The sequence below is a fragment of the Eschrichtius robustus genome, chromosome 12 (genome assembly GCF_028021215.1).
Source record: "Eschrichtius robustus isolate mEscRob2 chromosome 12, mEscRob2.pri, whole genome shotgun sequence".
NCBI lineage: Eukaryota > Metazoa > Chordata > Mammalia > Artiodactyla > Eschrichtiidae > Eschrichtius > Eschrichtius robustus.
Window position 1 is genome coordinate 47,840,827 of NC_090835.1, and position 17,304 is coordinate 47,858,130.

At 37.5% G+C, this 17,304-nt stretch overlaps 2 protein-coding genes across 10 annotated transcripts in view; both read left to right on the forward strand.

The window, feature by feature from the left end:
- Positions 1-13,532, forward strand: part of TOPAZ1 (testis and ovary specific TOPAZ 1) — a 67,717-nt gene extending 54,185 nt beyond the window's left edge. For both annotated transcript variants that reach the window (XM_068557900.1, XM_068557901.1), the window contains exons 17-20: positions 3,167-3,331; positions 4,930-5,133; positions 9,956-10,139; positions 13,284-13,532. In XM_068557900.1, the coding sequence (XP_068414001.1) occupies positions 3,167-3,331; positions 4,930-5,133; positions 9,956-10,139; positions 13,284-13,503 (773 nt within the window). In that variant the 3' untranslated portion in view covers positions 13,504-13,532. The remainder of the gene's footprint in view (positions 1-3,166; positions 3,332-4,929; positions 5,134-9,955; positions 10,140-13,283) is intronic.
- A 1,846-nt stretch (positions 13,533-15,378) lies between these two features.
- Positions 15,379-17,304, forward strand: part of TCAIM (T cell activation inhibitor, mitochondrial) — a 38,118-nt gene continuing 36,192 nt past the window's right edge. For 4 of the 8 annotated variants that reach the window (XR_011075734.1, XM_068558881.1, XM_068558887.1 and 1 more), the window contains exon 1: positions 15,823-15,999. Coding sequence is in view for 3 of the 8 variants with exons in the window: in XM_068558881.1 (XP_068414982.1) it covers positions 15,909-15,999 (91 nt within the window). In the remaining 5 variants the exon portion in view is untranslated. The other 4 variants (XM_068558884.1, XM_068558883.1, XM_068558886.1 and 1 more) reach the window with 4 other exon arrangements.

Below are 17,304 nucleotides of genomic sequence, written 5' to 3' on the forward strand. Positions count from 1 at the left end.
GCACTGTAAGTTATATGGAATCTCTTTTTTAACCCATCAACAATGATAACAAAGAATTCCAGATAACTTAAGTGTCTGTTAAGGGTGTACCAGTTAGTGAAACTGTGTGACAGCCATATGATGGAATAGAACGACGTAGAGCTGCAAATACTCATTGGAATGATCTCCAGGATTTACTACCAAGTGAAAAAAGGAATGTGCTGAACGGTGTACACAGTATGCTACCACTTCCGTAAAAAAATAAAATGGATACATACATACTTGCTTTATACCCTTAAAATACTTGCAGAAGGATGGATGCACAAGAAACTAGGAATAGTGGTTGCTTCTGGGAAGAAGAATTGACTGCTTGGAGCACAGGGATGAGAGGCAGATTAACTTGTTACATATTTTTTCTATATTTTTTCCTTTTAAAAACGTGCATTTATTACCTACTAAACTTTTTAAAGAAGGGGTTTACATACACTTACTCATATTTGAGAAATGTAGAATATTTTATACATTTTTATTTAATGGGTGGCAGCCATTATGCAGCAGTCCCCAACCTTTTTGGCACCAGGGACCGGTTTTGTGGAAGACAATTTTTCCACGGTGGGGGGTCGGGGTCGGGGCCAGGGGGATGGTAATGCCAGCGGTGGGGAGCGGCAGATGAAGCTTTGCTCGCTTGCCCGCCGCTCACCTCCTGCTGTGCGGCCCAGTAGCGGTCCGCAGCCCATGGGTTGGGGACCCCTGCTCTATTGTTTGGGCCTTACACATTTTCACTTTCACATTTTAAACTCTTCTTCAGCATTGGTACCTTGTATCCTGGCAAATGAACAGCAAATTCCTACCTTGCCTTATACCCTTACCAGCATTAAAAAAAAAAAAACAAACCTTAAAACTATAATTTTATAATTAAGGTTTGGAGGCTGAAAAATAAATGTCTTAACATTCTAGAATACAAATTTTGTAAAAAAAAAAAATTTATATATGCTATTTATTGAGAAACTGCTCTTGAATTTTAAAATAACTTTTAGTGCCTTTATATAAGTAATACATGGTTATTATGATTTAATAATATGTTCTGCTTATCCACCCCTTCTTATTTCTCTATAATGAAATATAGAGAAATTTCTATAGAGAAATAGAAGGGGTGGATAAGCAAAACTGATGATAAAAAATCCTTTTCAGCCACCCACCCAGTGTTATAAATAACACTATAGTGTTACTATACAGACTCCTTAGTACCTTTCATTTTCATCAGGCAGCAGTCTTTCTGTGGCCATCTTTCTGTGAAAGGGAATATTCCTCTACAACATCACTTAATGGGCTGCGTAGTTTTCCATCTTATAAACAAATATAAATAAACATAGATACATAGATATGTCCGTGAGTCCACTTTTCTTGAACTAGCTGGTTTTTAAATTTCTATGATAAACAAAATCCCTGCTAAACATCCCTGCTAAATCTTAATTACGCCCTTAGGATAAATTCTGATGGAATTACTGGGTAAAGGTAAGGGCAGTTTAAAGCTTTTTGATAAATGTTGGCAAATTTGCCCTTGTTGCCATTCAGATTTGCAGCAAGTTATTTTGAGTTTATTAGAAAGCCTCCCTTTGTGAGAAAATCCTTGGAGAACAATTGCATAGGTATTCTCTATACAGTCATTGTCCTGTTAGGGATCACAGGTGCACATAAACAGTCCAGATGTTAGTGCCCAATTTTATGTTTTTTACTTACCAGACAGACTGGTCCACTTCAGTTTATGCAAACCCTAATCTGGCTATTCCGAACATTCCATTCCAGGTGTTACCTCTGTGAATAGAATACAGAAGTACTCTATACCTTTAGAAGTGTCGTACTAATTATAGTCATCTTGCCAGCATTTCAAGATGCATATTATGAAACACCCTTGCCAAATTCAGTATTATTTTTCCTATCTCTTTATTAGTTTGACAGGATAAAAGTGATATTCACTGGTTTGTTTTGCATTTAATTGCTTATTAGAAAATTTAACTCTTTCTCTTTTTATTTCTATTTGTACTTATTCTTTTGTGAATTACCAGTTCACATTCTTGGTCTGTTTTTTAATATTAGTATTTCTCTTCATTGTTGATTTAATCAATTTAGGAGTAAATTAATGAAGGTATCTGTCTAAATGAGTTAATAATTGTAAAGCACTAATATTTGTAAAACACTGCCTCGTAGGTAGTATAAATCAAGTCAGCCAGTCAAGTGAGCTCTAGTAATTTAAAAACAAGCTCCTGCTTTAAAGTTTTCTACTCAATACTTAAGACTTTATTTTGGCATTGTATGCTTGAATTATCAAATCTTTCTTTAATACTTTCTGTATTTACTGTGCTGGGAAGGCCACGAAAGGAAAGGATTGACTCCTGTTCTTTGTCCAGTTGAAAAAGAACACAGGAATGTGATTTGAATGTTACATGACAGCGTTTCATTATGTGTCTCATTATGTGTATAATGATTGAGGGAATTAGGTAAATGGTAAAATGCTGACATTTCTAACATGTTAACACCTCCGTGTTCTATACTACAGTCTCCCATTGTTTTTCTCAATGTGAAAATCAGGGCAGAAATTAAGGAACTTCAGCATTATAGGTAATATTCTGTTTTCTTTAAGCTGTGTGATGGGTACCCAAGGATTCTTTTCATTATTATGCTTTTGTAACTTCCATATGTTAGATATTCCTCTGTACATAGCAAGTATTTTATTTAAAAATTTTTAAATAGGCAGATATTGTGGGGGAAAGCTGCTCCCCAAGAATACCAAAACTAATTAAATTATGTATTCTTTACTATAAAATTGTTCAATTTGTCTACACATACAATATTTTACCTTATAATGTATACTCATTATAATCTGAACATTTTGTCATATAAAAATAATCATTAACTTCAGAATCAACAACTGATTGGTACATTTAGAAAAATGAAGAATTAGTAAAAAGATAAAAATAACAAAATGGTCATTAGTTGCATCTTCTTAGGATGATGATCATCACTATATAAGTTGTTTCTAATAAATTTGAGCTATGGTTATCTTTCTGAGTACACATATTTAAGTTTTTCCACTTTCTCCAAAAGATACTTAAAAACATTTGTTGTGATTATACTGTTAAATGTAATTTTCATGGTGTAAAGTACTTGTACTTCTTCTTTTTGTAAGAGTCAGAGTGGGTCATCAATACACCACTGTGGCCTTGTGATAGACTGGATGTGCTCAATCGGCATAATCTGCTCTGTACAATTGCACATGAAATTTTAGCGAAGAGTCTTTACAGACAGACATTTGAAGTTTTGCAAAATCTACCAGGTTTTCAAAATTCTCAAGGTATGTTTTTTAAAAAGTCTAGCTTAATTATCTCTGACCCATCTGGTATTTAATAAGAAACAGTTCTCCACCTGTTTTGGTTGAATTTTATATTCCAGCATATATTTTTAATGATGTTTTTTGTAAAATGTGTTCTCTGCAAATTGAATATGCTTTCCTGATGGTTCAAAAAAAAAAAAAAGAAAAAAAAACCAGAGATGCTTATCTTTTGTCAGCAGTTCCTACAAGGAGCATTTCATCATTCCTTTTCTAACCTCTGTCAAGTCATCAGCAATCAATGTTAAGTGCCCCCAGCAAGCTTTATACTGTACCTTAAAATAATTTTTTGCATTGGCATAATAAAGAATACCTTTTCTTTTATCACTTAACAAACATAGAACATAGTTTCCATTACCTTGGAACATAGGAAAACATGGAATAAATGCAGGAAATTAAGCAGGTGATGGGTTCAAAGAAAGAGAATGCCGGTGTGGGCAATGGCAGGCAGTGCTCTTGAATGCTTGCAAGTCATATGTCGGTAGCAAGAGAGAGTCCGTGTGAAGGGAAACAGCAAAAGCTTTGGGTCAGGAATGAGCTGAGCAATGGGTTCAGAGTGGTGGGTTAATGTTTAATGAAAACGTTAACTTGAAGGCCTCCCCTCAGTGCTTTATCACCCTCCATTTTCCCATGTATTCCACTGAGATACTGTATTGTCATTAACATTCTTATCTGATTCTCCCTCTAGATAGTAAGCTCCTTAAAGGCAATTGTTTTCTTTATCGTGGTATCCCTGGTACAATGGCTGCTGTAGAACTGGCTTTTGATACACAATTATCATGATAATGAAACAAAATATAATAGTGAGATTCAACAGATAGTTGTGCCAGATTTTGGAAGACCCTGAATGGCAGGCTAAAGGAATTTTCTTCTCTATGTGTAGTAAGGGGTCACTAGAGTTTTGGCGCCAGGGCGTGACATAATGGAGTTGGTGTTTTAGGAAAGTTCCTCTGGTGGTAATGTTTAGAAAGAGACTAAAGGTAAGGAGATAAATTTCCTGATAAGGCCTAGACCACTAAAAACTCCTAAAGTGATAAAGACCTAGGGTCTAGGTCATAGACCCACCTGACTGAATATAGGGGATAAAAGAGTTGGAAGTATCCAAGGTGACTTCACTTTCTTCTAAGTGAAAAGCAGAAAGGAGTAGACATACCCAAGAAAGGAGGTTTTGTGTTTTTTTTTAATTTGAGAGTGAATATTTATGAGTAGATGATTTATTTTTAGTCGTGGGAAAAACAAGTCTGAGGTCTGCACTGTAGATAGAATGCAAACAGAACCATGCAGATGCAGTCACACGTGAGGACCATGGACAGAGGTGTTAATGTAGCCTCTGAAATCATATTCCTTTCACATTCTCCATTACAAAGTGAATGAACCGTTTTGCTTTTGTCGAATTTTTTGTTTGTTTGTTAACTTAGTATGTAAGATGATTGCATTTTGGTGACTCTGACTTTTATAGCAGGTAGGAAGGGGCCGAGGAGAGCAGAGGGGAAAAGGAGTAAGAGAGAAGTTTGAGAGAAGATAGATCAGTTTCACTATATCAATGATTTTTTTCTTTTCAGAAACTGTGGAGGTCTCACAGTATAGCCTTCTTTTTAATAAACTTCTAGATGCCTGTATAGAAAGCAACAGTCTTGGTATATCATCCTCCGTAGCAGAATTCATGATTTCAAAGAGCATCCCTATTGATTTTTCCATTCTTAGAAGATTAATTACTTCTTTAGGAAGAAGTTGTTTATGGCTCAAAGCCAGAGCCCACTACAAAAGTAAGTTACATTTTAAAATTTTAAAGTTTGATATATTGGTTTTGAATTTGATTTTCTAACCTGAAATCTATGTATAATATTCATGGCGGGGCCTTAAATATGTAAAAAGAGCAGTTGATACACATTTAAAAATAGTGGCCTACATAGATTTGTGCTCTTTTGAAACCTGTTATTTCTCATTTCTAATTGCTATATTTTTATTTCTTTCTATATTGGCTTGTCCACGGGAGGATATGAAAAGGAAATAAATGACAGAATTTGAACCAGTTTGGCATATTTTATAAATATATAGGGGTAAACCAATTGGTAGAATGAAGCTTAAGGAATACATATTTATCCCTGGTATATCCGTGATCTTTTTGGTTAGAATATGTTATAACAGGCACATAGGAAGTACAGAGGGTGTCATTACAATGCAACATGATACATAACAGTTTTTCACATGGCTCCTAGTGATGTTTACAACTGTTCCTCTCTAACAAGTAAGCCTAGAAAACGAATACTTTCTCTAGTCCCAATCTCCTTGCAAGTATTTTAATTAGAAAACAATTCTGTGTAGAATCTAGATCTAGAAAGGAATTCTTTTCTGCCTTCCTGCAGTAATTTGTCTTAAATTTCCATTTCTACCACTATCAACTATATGACAAACATTTGAGTACCTACTCTGTGTCACCACTGTGCCAAATGTGTCAAACATCCCAGCCATCCCTACACCAACAAAAACCTCTCTGAACTTGAAAGTGTTTTTCATGTTCCCAGCTGTGATCAGTTCAGCAAGTGGTAACTTTTTTTTCCCAGTGAAATGGGAAAGAAACTATTAGTGTGCATTACAGGTAGTAAGATATCATATTATTTGATCAAATTTTCATTTCAGTTACATGTATTCTTATATGTGTGCTAGGTCATTATGTAAAATGTATTTCTTATTATAGGTTACAATAAAACTTTTGAAAGCAGAATTTTTATAAAAGGATGATCAGAAATTTAGAGGCAAGGTGGAATTTTTGTTCATAACACCTCATTTCAATTTTGTGGTTATGTTTCAACTCCTTATACTATTTCCCTGCAGACTGCTAGAAATCACACCACAAAGTATATATGTACTATTTGCTATAACTTCTTGATTTTAGTTTTTAGAATTGATGTTAATGAGGTATTTTTTCCAAATAATTGTGCAATTTGGGAAAAATGCCAGCAGAAGGCATTTATATGCCGCAGGAATAACGTGTTAACTTGGAAACATATAAATGAGATTTCTATGAATCTGTTTTTTAGTTGAAAATAAAATTTTGTATTAAAACAGCTAAACTTAATCATTTAAAAAATTTTTAATTGACAGCTTTATTGAGATATAATTCAAATGCCACACAGTTCACCCATTTAAACATGTACAATTCAGTGGTTTTAGTGTATCTACAGAGTTGTGCAACCATCACCACCATCAATTTTAGAACATTTTCATCAGGCCAAAAAGAAACCCCATATGCGTTGAGTCACTCCCCATTCCCCCAAATTCTTTCAACCCTGGTAATAATTTAGTTTTAAAGACTTTTTTTTAAGCGATGTGTTAAAGCATTTAATGCTTGAGTATAATTCAGTACCTTTCCTATTAGCTTAACACATCTATGCTTAATTTCATATGTAGTGAAACTTCTGGGACTTATGCAAGTGAGGTTATACGGTAAAGAGTATTTTTGTTTTGTTTTGTTTTTAATGTACCTGAGTTATAAAATGAAGTGAGTAATTTACAGTCACTGATCAGTCTTCAGAACATCTCATTTCCTGACAGTGTTGACATTTAAAATATCAGTGGAACTCTCTTTGGATCTGTCTTCACACACAGGTTAACACATGCTAGGAAAGCCTTTCAGTGCCTTATAATCACATCTAGTAGTACATATTTGATTCTGAGCTTACAGTTAATTTTTCATCAAGGTACTGTTAAGGCTGTAGTGCCAGTGCCTTTGTTTTGCTTTTTTCTTTAACATTTTTTACAGCTTTATTGAGATAATTTCATATACCATAAAATTTACACATGTGAAGTGTACAGTGCATTTTTATTTATTTGTTTATTTTTGGTTGTGCTGTGTCTTCATTGCTGCACGCGGGCTTTCTCTAGTTGCAGCAACTGGGGGCTACTCTTGGTTGAGGTGCGTGGGCTTCTCATTGTGGTGGCTTCCCTTGTTGCGGAGCACAGGCTCTAGACACGCAGGCTTCAGTAGTTGTGGCACATGGGCTCAGTAGTTGCGGCTCATGGGCTCTAGAGCGCAGGCTCAGTAGTTGTGGCACATGGGTTTAGTTGCTCTGCGGCATGTGGGATCTTCCCGGACCAGGGCTCAAACCCGTGGCCCCTGCATTGGCAGGTGGATTCTTAACCACTGCGCCACCAGGGAAGTCCTTACAGTGCATTTATTTTTATATTATTCACAGAGTTGTGCACCACAATCTAATTTTAGAACATCTTCAACACCTCTAGAAAAAGAAACCCTGAACACATTTATATTCACTCCCTGTTCCATGTATGTTTCCCACCCAACCCAGTCCTAGGCAACAATTAATCTGTCTCTATGGATTTGCCTTTTCTGGGCATTTCACATAAATGGAATCATTCAATATGTAGTTTTTTGTGACTGGCTTCTTATACTTAACATAATGTTTTCAAGGTTTATCCATGTTGTAGCCTATATCATTATTTCTTTCCTAATTACTGAACAATATTCCATTGTACGGAATTTGTTTGTCCATCCATCAATTAATGGACATTTACTTTGTTTGCACTTTCTGACTATTATAAGTAACACTGCTCTGAACATTCACATGCAAGTTTTTGTGTGGATGTATGGTTTTCATTTCTCTTTGGAGCAGAATTGGTGGCTCGTATGGTAAATCTATGTCTAGCATTTTGAGGAACTGCCAAACTGTTTTCCAAAGAAGCTATCTGTTTTACATTTATATTCCCACCAGCCATGTATGGAATTTCTAGTTTCTTCACATCCTCACTGAGTTTTTTATTTTAGCCTTCCTGGTGGATATAAAGTGATACTTCACTGAGGTTTTGATTTGCATCTTCCTAATGACTAATGATGTTGAGCATCTTTTCATGTGCTTATTTGCCATTTGTATATCTTTGTAGAGAAATGTCTATTCAATCCTTTGCCCATTTTTTTCTTTGTACTTTTTTAAATTGAGGCGTTTTTCTTGTTTTTTCTTGTTGAGTGTGTTAAGTATGTGTGGGGGTACATATAAACACATACTATTCATATATGTATACGTGCGCTCTACATACAAGTCCCATGTCAGATATATGAATTCAGTTTTTTTTCTATTCCATGAGTTATCTTTTACTTTCTTGATGGCTTTGCTTGTGTTCCCTAACTAATCAGAAGGAAATTGTCCAGGGACAGCAAAATTGCCTTCCTGATGCTCCTGATGTCCTACCTAGTCCTAAAAATAACGGCTTTTCTGTCAGAACTGAAAAGTCAGGAAGGGAAGATGTTATTAGTATATCTTTTCCTTACTTTCCCCCGCTAAAACCAAATAGGAGTATTTTTCTTTTCATGTTTGATTTTAGGGGAAAAGATAATGTTAGTAAATTTCTACTTAGTTTGTTGGCTTTTGTTTTCCTCTTCTGCTCAGAAGTAAAACAGGTATGCATGTAAATTATACCTACCAATATTTAGGAATGTTAACGAGTCAATAGTTTGTTGGTCCTGGCAGTGATCTAGGAAGGTGGGACTTCCTAGTGGTTAAGATTCCAAAATCTGGAGTCAGAAGGCCAGGGCGCTTACCCAAAGCCCCCCATCTATAATATGGGAGTTGTTGTACCTAATTGCAAAGGTAGTAAACTGTCAGGTTAAAATTAGATAAAACCTATGTGTTTAGCACAGGTACCTGGCATATAGTAGGTCCTCAAAGATTACTCATCATCATCCATATTAGAAAGATTTATTGAAGAAATTTAACTTAATAAAACATTTTAAACAAATTTTACACACAGATTTAAATTGGTTTCAGTAAAAGACAACAGTATAATATTGCCTATATACAATTTGGATGTCCTGGACTGATGTATAGGGGATTTCCCTGTATATCACTTGTAATAAGCACCTAAACAGTTTAAAAGTTGAATCTGTTCTTTGGAAAAGCAAAATTTTTAGAACATGAATTGGAGAACAACACACTGAGCACAGACATGATGGAAATGTATCTTATTCATTTTTATATCTAGTGTTTAGCACAATGCCAGACATTTGTAGGAACAGCAAATATTTATTGCACAAACTTTAACAGCACTATAAGTACACTCAAAAATACTATAAAACTATGTGATAGAAAGTAAAATCTTCAAATTATAATTTCTATTTTCTTTCTACATTTTGGATTCATAATTCAAGGTAGATAGTTATATATATAATTATATATAATATTATATATATAATAAGTATATGTAGTTGCTGTTAGACCCAGATCCCATTAAAACAAAACCCAAGTAGCTATTCTGGTTTTTTAGTTATTCTGAAATTATGTTGTGTTGACTATGGCTTAAAATAAATAGACATTTGCTACAGTGAGGCTCAAAAGTTCTTTTTCAGGGTTTTTTTAAATTTCTCACTTCATGTTTAATGTTTCAAAACCATTTTACAAAGAATGATCTCAATTGTACTAGGATAAGCTCACTCCCATATAATTTATGCAATAAATCTGCTTCTAATGTGAAGAATTATTCTGAAACAAAAGTAATTATCACTTGTGGATATTTTCGAAGCCTAGGTTTTCACCTACTGGGGTTTTAGTAAAGTTTGATCTGTTACTTGACTTTCAGGTGCTTTTTCATTGGGTTGCTACCCACCATTGGAGGGAAATTTATACCGAAAACTTCTACTGATTCCTTCCTATTTGTCTGAGATTGAAATGCTTTTAGCTATTGAAATCTTCATGGTATCTAATGCTAGTAGTATTCAGAGTCCTGGAACTTCTACACAGATGCTGCAGATAGTTTTAAAAAGGTTGGTTGAACTAACTTCTGACTGCATCCTGAAAGCAGATCATGGCTCCCTACACTTGCCCTAGCACGTAAATGTTTTATTTATTTGTATATATATAAACATTTATATATTTATATACTGCATATTTATATACTTGTGCATGTGTGTATTGACAAACTTTGGTAGCATTTATATTGAGAAAGGATTTGACCTATTTTTGGTTTAAATCCAAACAAGTTAGTACCTTTCAATAAACATTTTAACAACTTCAAAGATCTTGTTTAGATGTTCAAAGAGATGGGTCTTCTTTAGGTGTGGACCTTTCTCGTGTACTGGTGGTTTTTAGTTAGGTACCTAAAAGTTATCTTTTTGGTCAGCACAAAAGATCTAAGAACCAGGTCTAAAAGGGAAATATATGATAATTTATTAGGTTCAGTCAAGAATCCTGTTCAAAATAAAGCCATCAGCCTAGTTTCAGTATTTTAAAATGCTGTTATAAATGCATAAATATTATAATGTAGCTGTTGGACCAGAGTGGCATCCCTTCAGATAATTTTGTTCAAAATCCCAAAATTTAGTTTTACACCACTCCAATTTTTTGTCAGCTTTATCTAGGAAACTTGTAATATAAGGATCTCATGGGACTCCTGTTTTGGCATTTCTTAACAAGAATTTTGCTTCAGTTCACTGGTGTTAGAAACCGGATCCTCAGACTGAATATTCTGTTAGTTATCTATTACAGTGTATAAGTTATCCCACAGCTTAGTGGCTTAAAATAGCAAGTATTTTCTTAGTTTCTGTGGGTCAGGAATTTTGGAGTAGCTTAGCCAGATGGTTGCGGCTCGGGGGTCTCTCATGTCACTGGACTCAGGATGTGGTCAGGACCTGCAGTCGCCTACTTGATGGCTTCACTGCGGCCAGAGGATCCGTTTCCCAGCTGGCTCACTCGTGCCTGTGGTCAGGAAGCCTCAGCTCCTCACCACATGGGCCCCTCCATAGGTTCCTTAAGTGTCTTTATGACACAACAGCTAACTTCTCTCAGAGTGAGTGATCAGGAGAGAGAACGCAAGGAGGAAGCTACAGTGCCTTTTGTGACCCTACATCAAGAACTGTGAAGGCTCTGAGATTCCACCCCATTTGCAGGCTGTAAGTCAGCCTGCCATAGTTTCACAGATCCTGGCATAAGACACAAGACCTCCTGGGTTGGAGACAGGACTTTATTACTCATGGCACAGCAAGCAGCATGATTATCTGCATATTTGTATCTCTTCCTCTTGCTTGCTCCCAAGTCCCACACTTGGGCCCAGATGGATATCTGCACATGCAGTGGGTTCCATTACATGAGAGGAATCCTGAACTTAGGAACCCCAATCTTTTATAATGGGTAATAAACATACCTGCCCCTTTGCTCTTTAGATGGAAACGCTATCTCCACCTTGTAAGGCTGTAAGCAAACCTGTCTTTCGCTCCTGAAGGAGAAACTATCTTTGTCTTTCAAGGTTGTTCACTATATTAAACATCCTTGAAATCCAGAACAAGGGGTAATCAGTGTCTCTGCTCTCAGAACTTCCAGAAATGCAAGGGACCATGAAAATTGATATCTAACAATCTAGTGTCCAAAGTTGTGCATCATTTCTGCTCTATTTATTGGAGATAAACAAGTCATTCAATCCAGCCTACACTCAAGGGGAGGAGAATTTATTTTAGGTCCACGTTTTTTTTTTTTTAAACTCACTAAAATTAGCTTTTTTGTTAGCGGTCTTTCCTGAGGGCCTTCTGTTTACAACTATGCACTACAGTTGCATGAGGCATTTGGGCTCTCCATCATCCTAATGAGGGTTTGGTTTTCTCATAACTTTCCATTCCCCACATATGCAGTCTCTTCATTCATTATTGAGTTTGTGGGGTATTTGTGATGCCAGCACATAACTAGTGACATGCCTGGATCTTCTATTTTGTCCAAACCAATATTGTTTCCTCCATTACTGTTATCATACCAAGCCCTGCTTTGTTACATTAACCTCTGAGAGAGTTTTTATTCATCTTAAGACTTTCAAAACTGCATATAGTTGGTGTATGCCCAATCTACCAGATTTCAGGCACCAATCCTAAGCCAGAATGTACTAGAAGCGACCTGACCAATCTTTGCTCTCTGTGATCACTGATTCCTGTTCCAAGTGGAAGTCCTCACTCCCACCACTCTGTGGACCACACTGTTGTGCTAATGCAGTTGGCTCATACTCGGGCCTTGCTGCTGAGCCTTACAGGTGCCCAGAGCAGGATGCAGTGAACACAGAGAAAAAGTGATGCCTAATAACAGCTACATCTCTATCTTATATACTTCTTACTCCCTATCCCATAGGAAAAATAGCCATAAGGTATGAGTTTTATGAAATTTGGTGACTGGTAGAAAAGTTATTTTAAAATTCCAGCACTTTAGTGAAGTACCTTAAATCAGGACTAAAGAAAATAACTTAGTATAAAGTTATTCATATATGAATATACTATAAATATAATAGTATACTATAATATACTGTATAATATACTATATTATAGTATATATATACTATATAATATACTATAATATTATACTATAAAAATTTAGTATAAAGGCCTACAGCTACAATTTCTGTTACCAGATGTGAGCTACAAATTAAGTATATGCTTATAATTTAAAATAGCCATATCAAGGTAAAACACATGAATGTTAGTAACTCCAAACTTGATTAAATTTAATATTTTATGCATTATAATGAATAATTATACAGTTATTAATTTGAAAATACGAAGAGAGGGGTTATTAGTTGTGTTCTAGATCAGTGTTTCCAAACTGCGGGTTGCGGCCCATTTGTGTAGTGAAATCAATTTAGGGGGTTGCAACCATTTTATTTTAAAAAATGAAACAATAGAAAATAGGGTCATAAGGGTAAGTCTTGTTTTGTGAAACTTTTATTTCAGTTTTTATGTATGCAGGTATATATTGGGTCACAATATAAAATGTCTTTATTACTGTGTGTCACGGTCAAACAAGTTTGAAAGCCACTGTTAGAATATAGTAAAAAGACTGTCATAGCTTAGAACCAATAAATGTAAATTACTATCTTTTGAAGAAACTATATAGCTTCTTTTTAGAGTTTCTGACTTTGTGAGGTGTTCACTTTGTAGATGTGAAGAAAACAAATCCCGGAGCAAGGATGATTATCAAGCTGCAGTGGAAAGATTAATTATGGCTGCTCGTATATCAGATCCAAAGCTCTTCATTAAGCACATGACCGTCAATGTTAATACGGAACAGGTTTATAGTTTGGAACATTGTTCTGCCCTGAAATGGCTGAAAGAGAATATGAAGTGGGCTGGAAAGGTTTGGCTTTTCAGTAACCATTAGTTATGAAAGGCTTTTTTTTTTTTTTTAAGTTCAAGTAATCATTGTTGAAAATAAAAGGCAATGAAAATAAAGACAGTTTTCACTATATTCAGCTTTTGCTCTTTCTTGATTTATAGTATGTCAGTAGTTTTCAAACACTAAAAATTTTGTTTGAGGTACGCAATTTATAACAGTTTAACCCATACTGCAAATGATTTTTCAAATTACTTTTTGACATCTCCTTAATTTAGGTAAACCTAAGTATGGTGAATCCCAATTTATTCTTAAATCCAAACAATGAAAAATCACAAACTGAGTATTGTGCAGCATTTAATAAGAGGGAGACATAAAGGGGAAAATATTCAAGCAGGTGTCTGGAGCTTTCAGAACAAGCTTTGGGGTTATGAAGTAGATTTGGTGAGCACTCAGTCCAGTCTCTAAAGCCTATTGTACGCTTGTAATATAGAATAGTAAAATAATACTGGAAAATGACTCAAACACTAAAATTCCAGAGCTGAGTTATACCAGAAATTTTAAATTATTCTCTAAAGTTTTCCTTTAGTGTATCTTAAAATACTATATGTATATTGAAAATTTGTAATTTATGTACATTACATTAGGTATGACTAAAGAAATCAGTATTTTAAACAAATATACCAGAACCTGTCCAAACAAGAATTGTACCTTTCAAGCCACCTTAGGAAGTTTAAACTCCTTTTCTGAAGCCATCTGCAGAATCCGTAGCAGTCATTCTCCAAGGTGGTCATCCTCAATCCTTAATTTGATACTTTAGATTTGATACTTTAAACCATAATTTAAATCATTTAGAGAAAATGTCTGAGTAAGGGGAGTAATAAAAGAGTAAGTGGTGACTAGGGGGACTGAAAGTATTTCTTAAAGGAGTTCCCAAAATATGGTAATGGCAGCATCACTGGAGTAAGTCTATAACCTCACAAGAATAAAAAAGTTAAAACCTAGCACTTAGCAGAATGCCTTACTATGATAAAATGTGGAATGAATACTCTCGTGAATGGGATATGGGAAGTAAGGCCTAAGTAGACATCAAGAAAGAGGCCCAGTTCTCTAGTACGAACAAATTGGGTGACTAACTGCCATTACTGAAATTCAGCACCTAGGAAATAAATTGGGTTCGGAGATTACCACCATCAGTTTGAAGTGCCTTTGAGGACAAGTGAAGAACGGTAAGTGGGCAATTATAACCTTATGCTGGTGGCAAGGATGCATTTGAAAGGATGAAAGATGATAAATTAAGCTTTTAGGAAAAATGGGATTGGATGGAACGGACCACAAATTGACCAGATGGTTTCCAATGAATGAGAAGTCAAGAACCCTTAGGGCTGGAACAAAGGGAGGTTGGTTGTTTTGTTTGTTTGTTTTTTGGTATTCTGGGGGTATTTTTTGGTTTTGGGGGGGTTTTTTCCCCCACCTCGGTCAACGGTGCCAAAAGGTAGGAAAAGAGCGGTTATTGTACGTGTCTTATTCCATCTGTGGCAGTTTATGGGAATAACCAAAGTCATAGAAGCGAAATACAGCTAACAGTAAAAACCCCAAGCTGACAGTGAATTGCTTACCCTTAAGGGCCAAAGTCAAAAGGAAAATGCAAACTGGAGAAAACAGTTTTAATTAGCTATATTTATGTAAAGAAAGCCAAAGGCTATACTCAGTAAGACCTTTAAAATCTGGAGGTCTCAAGCGAGTCGCCCTAACGCGTCAGCTCCGAACGCTCTGCGGACTGATCCGCCAAGCCAGCCTCCTCCCCTCCCAGGCGCCCGGGGGTTGGGGGACCCGGGACGGGGAGGAAAGCGGCGCCGGCGCGCATAGCGGCGCCGGCGCATGCGCACGCTCGGTCGCCCTTCTCTCCTTGCCCTCCTCAGCAACCCTCGGTTCAGGCCCGGCCACCTGCCGCCCAGTCATCTTCTGACTCCCTCCCGCCTAGTCCTTCCTATCCCTGAGCGCTCATTCGCGCCTCCTAAAGCTTTCAGCTGAGTGCGCGGAGCCCGCTCCGGGCCGGACCGTAAGAAAACGGAGGAACAGGAGCTCCCACGCTGCGAGAAGGTGGGCGGTCACCTAGTTGCTGACGTCACGGTGGGGCTGAGAACCGCTAGGGTTTTAAGCCGCGTCCTGGGCTGTGCGCAGGCGCCCCAGAGAGGAAAGCCAGGCACGCTTCAGCCAATGAGAGCGCGCCTGCGGCCCGGCCCAGAGCCCGGGCTCCTCTCCAGCAAGTTTCCGCGACAGGCACCGACAGAGGGGTGGAGCAGTACGCGCCCAGCTGAGATTTCACGGGGGGGGACTCAGAGAGCACTGCGGGTAGGAGCCTGTCAGAGCCTGTCGTCAGGTGGGGCGAGAGCGGGCGGGAGCGCCGGCCCAGCGGCGCGCTCGTTGGCCGGGCTGGCGCCCCGGTACGCATGCGCCCCTGCCTGGCCCCGCGCACCCCTGCACAGCCTTGCGAGAGGATCGACCGTCCTTCCTCCTGGTACCTGGTGGGAGGTGGAGCCGGTAGGAGGAAGCCCTCGCGGCGGCCCCTTGCCAGAACTGTAAGGAGCAGGACGGGAGGGGCTCCATTTGTGCTTTCAGGCAGCTCGGGGCAGAAGGGGCGGGGGGTCGGCGTGGGCAGCGATCAGCGTCGCCTTAGCTCGACGTGCTAACTTTCGAACCCAGGTAGTGCCGGGGATCGGAGTACCCGCCTCGTATCTGTTTCAACTTGTTTTGAAATGAGAAACCTGAGACGATTTAGGTTTTGTTTCCGACTGTCATATTTCCCCGAAGTCTTTGACTTATCTTAGGATATGGTTGATTCAGATCTCATAGCAAAAGATTTACAAAAGGAAGCTTAAAAACCCTTGATACTTTGCTGCAATTTATTAATTTATCTAAAGGTCTTCCTGCTTTTTCCCTTCCCTAAGAAGTGTTAAACCGAAGAGCAGTGAAATATTGCCCGCTTTTATCACTCCTTGATAGAACAAACTACTTTTTAAAACCTTACAAGATAGTTACTAAGGAAAGTCACAGTTTAAATGAGAGTAGCCTGAGGATATTAACTGTGTTCAAATAAGTTACTAGGACCTCTGTGTGGCAAACGTGGTTTCTATCGAATGTAATTTAAACAAAACTTCTTAGACTACCCATAATTTGGCTTTTCCACCAATATAGATATCTTTCTACCCAATTTGATCTGAAACTGCCTAGAAGATTTAATGCCTCACTTTAAACAGCACAGGACTTCCCTGGTGGCGCAGTGGTTAAGAATCCGCCAGCCAATGTAGGGGACACGGGTTTGAGCCCCGGTCCGGGAAGATCCCACGTGCTGCGGAGCAACTAAGCCCGTGGGCCACAATTACTGAGCCTTCCCTGACAGTGTCATGTTCACTTAAATTTGCCTTGAATTGGCCTAGGTCAACGCCATCCAACAGAAATACAATATGAGCCACAGGTGTAATTTAAGTGTCACAAAAGACCAGGTTGTGTTTTGCTTTTAAAAAAGCAAAAAGAAACAAGTGAAATTAATAAATTATCATTTCAACATAATCAGGATAAAAAATTATTAATGGGATACTTTGCATTTTCTTCATACTAAATCTTTGAAATCCAATGGGTACTTTGCATTTAAAACACGTCTCAGTTCACAGTAGCCACATGTGCTAGGGACTCCCTTATTAGGCAGCACAAGTCTAGATTCGAATTCTCTTTATTGCAGTGTGAACCTTTTTAGGAAATAGCCAACTCACCAAAAAAGCAGGCAGAAAATACCTAACTCTTAATCTATAGTAGCCTAATCTTTTTTAAAGTTCTTTCTAAATCTAG